This window comes from Ostrinia nubilalis, assembly GCF_963855985.1.
Source record: "Ostrinia nubilalis chromosome W unlocalized genomic scaffold, ilOstNubi1.1 SUPER_W_unloc_1, whole genome shotgun sequence".
NCBI lineage: Eukaryota > Metazoa > Arthropoda > Insecta > Lepidoptera > Crambidae > Ostrinia > Ostrinia nubilalis.
The window spans coordinates 1,421,748-1,430,162 of record NW_026973566.1 but is presented as its reverse complement, the minus strand read 5'-3'; the positions used below and the strand labels follow the sequence as shown (position 1 = coordinate 1,430,162).

Genomic DNA, 8,415 nt, shown 5'->3' with positions numbered 1-8,415 from the left:
AATAAATACCAAGTTGGAACGGAAATGATTCGGAAATTTTATTTAACTAATTAGGTACCTACCTACCTCATCTACTTTTCTATTGTAATAGAAATGATGACATTAACGATTAATTTAAGAATGGACTTTGATTTAGGATAAATGGAATATCAATACAAACAAATTGAAGAGTTTTATTTGCTTCAATAGTCTAATTTAATGTTTCTAAATAATTGACTAGGCCATTGAATTACCTTCACAAAACAATAAGTTCGATTAATTTTTAATTATTATCTGTTATAGGATATTTTACCATGAAATACTCAACACCATAATTTAGATTCGAATCAATTGAAATCGAAAGCAAGCAGATAAAATAATAAACAAATAAGTTTCTTTTTTGTCGTCGACTGTACGCTTATGCCAACTTTTCGGCTCTTGCTTTGGCGGCGTCGGCGTCTTTGTGTCAACAAAAGGCGTGCGGCTTGTCGGCATTTGTCGGCGCGTGCGCTTTGATTTAATTCAGTTTTTGATTAGATTTCTTGTGTGAAGGTGCGTTTTGTAGTGCTCGTGAAGTGAACTATGACGCACAGATGCACAAATGCAAATAAATTTACTAAGACGCGCCTTAAAAATCATGGCCTTTGCTGGTTGATTTTTCGATGGTATCGTGAGTCCGTTTTACTGTGATTAACATAAGATAATAAGGATAGACAACGATATGAGAGTAGGCCTGCAACATTAAAGTGATAGCTCGCCCAATCAGTCGATCAGCTAATCGGCTATCAGCTGTGACGACTGCTGTGAGTTGTTATGACGTGAGTGTAAACAACAAAAAAGTGTGCAGTGGTAGTGAGCGTTGTGTGTGTTGTGTCTCGTGTTCCTGTGCAGAATGAATATACACTACAGTTTTGTTGTGTGAGTAAAAAATACAGCATGTTCCATTGTGTAAGACGAAATGAATTTTTATTTTTGTTAGAAAATGTAACTTTGTAAAATCATTATAAAACACATACCCAAATTTGGTGAACTTGTTCAGTGTACCGTATAGATGCCCCCATTAAAAGGAATGTAGCTAGTTTAGAAGGACCCTGTATAAATATAATAATGAATTATATAAGTAGGCTTACAGCTCGGCCGTCCTGTTGATAGCGAGTCCCTTCGCTATGAAACAGTGGGTAGAAACTTCAAACAACAAATTATTGTATGGAATTTCTTCCTTTCTTTGTGCAACCTTCAGACAAAATAAGCTAAATTGCCATATACAAAAAATAAAAATATGTTGGTAGATTGTTATCAAATGAACGTGTGTGTTTTTCTATGATGATTTAATTTTCAGAGCATGTTTCCTTAAAATTATGAATAAATTTCTGATAGATAACCCAAATCAGGTAATCCTTCTTAACAAAATAGAATTTTCTATTGGAAATGGTAGAAATTTAGTTTTGGTGAATGCAGCTCAGCGAGTCAAACTCTCTAATCTGTGGTCAAACTGTCAAAAAAATTTTCGTTTCGTTCATTCGTTTGATTCAAGTTGTTTGGTTGTTAGCGCAGCTTGAATTAAATGTTTTAGATCATTTAGAATCACCTCAAAAACCTTTAACTGAGCAAAATCTGTGACTGAAGCGTTGAGCCAAACTCCGTTTCATCACCGACAATCAGTGAAGTGCAGATAACTTTTTGAGATAGTGACTCTTTGTGACTGAGATAGTAACTCTATTATTTAGTGTGTTTATTTAAATATTATTGAAATACAAAACCATGGGTGGCAACCACAGAACATGTGTAATTTGTGGTCTCAAGGAGAGGCACAAACAAAGTAGTGGTACTGTAATGTTTGCCGCATTTCCTCGGGATGAAAACCGGTAAGTCTGAAACAATTTACTTATCGTTTAAATGAAGGTAGGTAGGTCCGAAATGCTAGAGATTATTATAGCCTTTATACAGATTTCTATTCGTTACATTTTGCTAAGTTTCCAATGTATTGGCTTGTTTTGTTATTTTCAAGTTATCGCCTTATCGCCCTGGAGCTGTATTCTAAAATTATGTTCCTGTTTTTTTTTTAATTTTGTAACAATAATTGTAACATCTTTAGTTTGGTGTTTTCTTTTAATTTAGTTTTCCTATTATTCTGTAAAATACATCAGTATTTGTTCATCCTCTCTAACAGAGGTACAAAATAATTAGGTGTGCATTATCTTTAATTGCAGCTGCAGAGAATGGTTGCGGGTTGTTGGGAATGAAGAATTAGTACTCCTGCCTATAGAAAAACTTGTTAAGAGATTCCATGTTTGTGGAATTCATTTTCATCAGAACGATTTCAACAAGAAAGGAAATCGGCTGAAAAGACATGCAATTCCAGTTTTGCATTTAACTGCAATCCCGCTGTCTGATGACCAGTTAACTGGATTTCCACAACATATGTGGAAAGATAAAATGAAAGACACAGAAGGTGGGTGTTTTTGCTCCATTGCCAAAAAAATATTTCATTAATTTAAAATTTTCTGATTTTAAAATTTTGTTTTTAGTGTCTAGGCCTGAAGAACTGCCTTCAACTTCCAAAGGCACTTACATTGAGGTCGCAGCCAAACAAGTTCTTAATGGTAAGTGAAGTTGAGTTTTAATTTATTATTAACTAAAAATATAAAAACTTAGGTTCTGTTTCCAATAGATAATTGACCATACTTAGATAAACCAAAGTAATTTGTAAAAACAACTAAAAATCTAAAAATGTAGGTTCTATTGCCAAAAGATAGTTGACCAAGTGCAGCTTGCATCTAGTTATGATTAATTATTAATTTTATAATTTCAGCTCCCTTGCTTGAAGAATTGCCATCAACTTCAGAATGCACTACTGTTGAGGTTGCAGAAAGGCAGATTTTTAATGGTAGGTAGTCAACTTACTTCCGATATATTGAAAACTAGCTTTCAGCCTGCGGCTTCGCCCGCGTGGAATTTTGTCTGTCACAGAAAAACTTTATCGCCCGCGTCCCTGTTTAAAAAACCGGGATAAAAACTATCTATGTCCTAAATTGTCCCAAGATATTTATGTATTTATTATTTAATTAGTTAGATAACTTAATAGGCCCTTCAAGTATTTACTTTGTGAACAATTTTAATGATGTTTTCTTTGGTATGTTGTTTTATCCCAAACCCAAATCAAATTATGTTAAGGCTATTAGATAACACAATTTTGACCATGTCATCTGCATAAAATGAATCACATACCTACCTGATCTGTAAAATAAAATAAGATTTTATTAAATTTTTCAGAACAAAAGTCAAATGAGTCCAACAAAAAACCTGATGTAACAAATGGCCGAGCTAAAGGTGTTAAAAGAAAACTAGACGAAAGCATGGGTCAGTTATTTAATTTATTTATTTGGAACTAGCGGCCGCCCGCGACTTCGTACGCGTGGATCCGATTTTAACCCCTTCATCTATCTTACACGGTTTAGATTTTTTCATACAAATTATTTTTCCCGCTAACTCCCGTTCCCGTGGGAATTTTGCAATATCCTGTTGTAACTAACTTTAAAGTGTACTAAGATACCTTCATGCCAAATTTCAAGCGTCTCACTTAAGCGGTTTAGATTTTTCATACAAAAGGATTTTCCCGCTAATTCCCGTTCCCGTGGGAATTTCTAAGTATACTATAACCTGCCCAGGAGTATTTATAAGATTCATAATCAACGAAAAATAATTTCATAGAAAATTCGATACTTTCAGAAATCTTTATGATTGAATGCTTGTTTGTTTCTTTATTATTATAATTTGCTTTTGACGTAATTTAGATATTTATAATAATTATAAAATTACTAATTAATGCTCAAATATTCTTTATTTTCAGATTTATCACCTAGAAAAAGAAAATTGGTGAAACAACTGGTTAGAACCAAGTGCACACTGAAATCACTAGCGCAATTCTTATAGAAAAAAATGATTCTCCTATTTTGAAAGAGTTTGTTTTAAATGCTTGCAAAAATCAAAGACGCAATCCTAAAGGAAGGCGATGGACGTGTAAAAATAAAATATCTGCGCTAGCTATTTTTAAACGCTCGCCAAAAACTTACAGATATCTATCAACGGCAATGCCACTGCCAAGATGCCCTTGAAAATTTATTTGGCATAATTCGGCAACACAGCCCTACAAACAGGAATCCTACTTGTTCACACTTCATGGGGGCACTTAAAACTACAGTGGTCACAAAGTTTACTGCGCCACATAGCCGAGGATCGAACTGCGAAAAAGACGCACAAAATCATCTCACTGATTAGAAATAAAATTATCTTCAACCAAGAACAGGAAACCGCAACTGAAACTCAAGGTACTGATAAATTTTATGAACAATTGGGTGGAGATGACATTCCTGTGATTAATATTGTAGAAGAAGATTCGCTGGAAGAAAATAATTTAGCTGACCTAACAAACCAGCCAATAGTTTACTTAAGCGGTTACTTGGCTTGTCAGTTATTAAAAACTTCTGACTGTGAACTGTGTAAAAAATTGTTGACATCAGAAAACACACATGAAGAAATGTTTACTTACATAAGGCTTAGGGAATGGTGGCCCCATAAAACGTCCCTAACTTATCCCTCAGAGGAGTTATGCAAAATCATTCAGACAGCTGTTACTGTCACTGAAGCAGAAGTGTGCCCAAGGCTGCATGAAAAAAACATTTTACAATTGGCCGTGACATTATATTATGAGGTAAAAAGTGAAATAAATTGGTTTAGATGCATGCAGCATAAAAATAAAAATTTCAATAGCCTCTTTGCGCGTCTCGCACTCACACTTATTAGACGACAATGTCAAAGAGTGAACCAAGCCCTTGCCTTAAATGAAGAAGGTGTGGCAGATGCACAGAAAAAAGCACAGCAGCAAGGTATATCTAAATAAATTAAAATAATATTTATAGGTAGGGCGATAAATAATTAAATTAAATAGGTATTGCTCTCCCCTTTTAATTTTGATCTCATCTACTCAATTTTCCAGTTTAACTGTGCTAACGCAGTTGAAGTATATTCTCGCTCAGAAGTTAAAATGTGCCTTAGCCTTTACAAAACATGTTTTTTGTATTGTATCCATTCTCGCCGCAGTGACTAACTGGATTACTTGTATTTGCACCCACCCAGTACCTGCTTAAAAAAATGTCACTTTAATACAACTACGCTTATTATGTTGTATATTGTAACCTCCTAACTAATAAATCTTATACGTTCGTTGAACAGTGTTTTAAAGTGACGGTCAGTATGGTTCAACAACTGCAACTTTTTATTAGTATGGGGGTAAATGTTTAACCCCCTTACTAATAAAACTTACATGCTCGTTGAACAGTGTTTTAAAGTGACGTTTAGTATGGAAATGACATTTTAAAACAGTGTTCAATAACTGTGTACCTTTTTATTAGTAAGGGGGTAAAAAAGCAATTTATTATCGTTTTCTCTTTAAGTGATGTACATCTTTTTGGAGAAAAATCCTAATTATTTAGCTATTTTTTCAATGTATTTACTTATTCTTAAGATTTAGTATATTAAAATGAATATAACTACACATAATTTGTTTTATTTAAGTATCTTATAAGACAAAAAGAAATTATAAATGTTTTCCTACGCGGTTCCTTTTCGAAACTATCGATATCGATAAATAGCAGTAATTTACATCCCTAGATAGCTAATTTCGCCACATGAGTCCCATCACTATTGACAGCTGTCATTTAGGTGTGGTTGGCAGTATGAGTTTCTTTGGGTTGGCAATAGTGATTTTTTACTCTTAGGTTGGCACTAAAAAGGAATAAATTGGGTACAAAGCTATGTATGAGAGTTCCGTCTCTTAAACCATTACTTGCTCAGTGCTATGAAATATGTACATAACTGACACATAAAGTAAGTACAATCATACATACTCTAATTGGTTTTTGAACACAAAATAAATAATTAGTAATGTATTAACATAGAAAAACAATTGATATCGCTAATGTATACATAATGAAATAAAACAAAAGATTGTAAAATTTTTGTAAATTAATGGTAAAATCAAAATAGTTGTAAACATTCTGTAAATGATCATTAATTCATTGATTAGCATAATTACTAAGTAATATTATATAAAAAATAAACGCCTATAATGCAATTGATTATGTAAATAGACAATTTATTGAAATAAATCCATTTACTCTTATTTGTATACCTCATGTAAAAACATTTTTTTTTTAATTATTTATAAGTACATTCATATTTTAATGCAAAATTTAATAATAAACTTTATACTAAACAAATTTTGGAACATTGCTATTTACATAGTTTTTTTTTTTATATATTATTTTATTACATATCATCATCTGAATTGGATTCTTCGCAACTACTCTCTAAATCTCTACTAAAATTGAGCCAAGGCTGCATTTTGTCCACTGCTACTATACCTTCATAGCGGCGGTTATTTTTGCGTGACAATGGTGTATCTTCGATAACGTACCTATCATTTGGAAGTGACTTAACTACGCGATAAGGTCCCTGGTATTTAACAACTAGTTTTTGTGACTGTCCATCGTGAGGGACCTGTCGTTCAACACGCACTAAGTCCCCTTCGTTTATTTATTTATTTATACTTCAATGCCAAAAATATTAACATTAGGCGAACTTAATGCCATAAGGCATTCTCATCCAGTTTACCTTTGGGTTATGCAGAAAAATTTGTTTGGCGGTATAACAAAAAAAAATTAAATAAAACAAAGCGACGGCAAAACAAATAAGCTACATATACACATACATAAATAATATATAAAATAATATAATAAATAAATACATACTAAGATGATAGATATAATGATGGATGACGATAAGTTAAAACAGAAACCATTCATGAAGATGATAACATTTGGAGAAAGTGGTTATGGACAGATTTTTTGAACGAAAACTTGCTAGAGGCTTGCCTGATATCTTCAGGCAGAGAATTCCAGAGCCTTATGGCCTGGAGACGGAAGGAGTCGGAGAGAAAACCAGTTCGGTGAAGAGGAGTGGAGTTCGTTATAGTTTTTCGCGGGTTTTCTACGAGCATTAAACCTTACCGCCTCTTTAATTTGCTTTTCTTTTATGTTTTTCCTAGCCTCATCCCTAATATCTCCTAATTCTTCTGTCGTTGTCATATTCACTGTATCGTCTAAGGCCTCAGCCTCAAACTTAGCGGGCAGCGGGGCGGGAGCGGCGGCGGCGCGGCAGCGGCAGGATCTTATGCGTGAAATCAAATAGACCGGTTCTCGAAAACAGCGGCGCGGCAGCGGCGCCGGAGCGGGCAACGAGCGGGCAGCGGCGAGGGAGCGGGTAACGAGCGGGCAGCGCACTCCTTCTTTTGTCCACAATAAATCGAGCGTTAGGAATAAATTTGAATCGAAATAAAATTGTCGCCGTTGTTCAGACATTTCGTTTGCGAATAAAAACAAATATCTCGACAATACAAACCCCGAACACAACACTTCGCCGCTAAAGCGCCGCGCGAGCTGCCCGCTGGTTTCGAGAACGGGTCTGCGTTGCCCGCCCCGCTCCCGCGCCGCCGCCGCCGCCGCCCCGCTGCCCGCTAAGTTCGAGGCTGAGGCCTAAGACTTCACTTAATATTCCATCACTCCTACATTTTATATTAAACCCGAAAAGCAACTCTGATGGCGACTTTTGAGTTGTTTTGTGAGTTGTCGTATTTAGGCCTAACTGGGTATCTAGAATTTGTTCGTCCCAAGACTTTTCGTCTTTGCCATGGGTCGAAGTAGAAAGTGCATCAAGAATGGTTCTGTTGAATCTTTCTACTTGACCATTCGCGCGCGGAGTTGAAACAGCATTCTGTATGTGTTTGATGCCATGTGATGTTACAAACTCCTTAAAAACTATACTGGTGAAACTAGTGCCTTTGTCAGTAATAAGTCGTGTTGGTACTCCAAAACAACTGACGTGATCTTTAAGAACCCTTACGGTAGTTGTTGATTTGGTGTCTCTTACCGGTCTTATATTGACAAATTTTGTGAATCCATCCACTAAAACAAGTAAGTAGCAGTTGCCCTTCTTACTTCTTATAAATGGACCTAAATGGTCCGCATGAACCGTATGAAAGGGTATACTTGGTTTGTCTATTGGGTGTAGTTCACCTTCGCGTTTACCTCCAGGTGCCTTATGGTGTGCACATTCTAAACATGACGATACGTATTTTTTTACGAATTTGCGCATTTTGGCAAACCAGTAGTTTTTGCGTATTCGTTGTAAGGTTTTGTCATAACCAAGATGACCGGCGTCATCGTGGTTCATTTTCAAAACCTGCCAACGAACCCCTTTTGGTACACGCCACTTAATTTGATCCCCATCGATCCTATATACGCGATTATTTTTGAGTTTGTAGTTTTTATGAACATCTATTAGCTGTTCCGAATCGGGATCTGATAAAATATCCTTTAT

At 35.2% G+C, this 8,415-nt stretch overlaps 1 protein-coding gene across 1 annotated transcript; it reads left to right on the top strand.

Annotated features, from left to right (window-relative positions):
• The first annotated feature begins 2,387 nt into the window (after positions 1–2,387).
• On the top strand, positions 2,388–4,712 carry LOC135087380 (uncharacterized). The gene is made up of 5 exons (XM_063982150.1): positions 2,388–2,431; positions 2,508–2,582; positions 2,792–2,866; positions 3,253–3,339; positions 3,830–4,712. The coding sequence occupies exons 1-5, from the start codon at positions 2,401–2,403 to the stop codon at positions 3,910–3,912; spliced, it is 351 nt and encodes a 116-aa protein (XP_063838220.1). The 5' UTR covers positions 2,388–2,400; the 3' UTR covers positions 3,913–4,712.
• The last annotated feature ends 3,703 nt before the right edge of the window (positions 4,713–8,415 follow it).

Excerpts from the sequence above, each read along its gene's own strand:
- LOC135087380 (XM_063982150.1), top strand. The coding sequence starts at position 2,401 with ATGTGGAAAGATAAAATGAAAGACACAGAAG. Across the intron at positions 2,867-3,252 it reads AGAAAGGCAGATTTTTAATG|AACAAAAGTCAAATGAGTCC; the intron begins GTAGGTAGTCAA and ends TAAATTTTTCAG. Across the intron at positions 3,340-3,829 it reads AAAACTAGACGAAAGCATGG|ATTTATCACCTAGAAAAAGA; the intron begins GTCAGTTATTTA and ends CTTTATTTTCAG.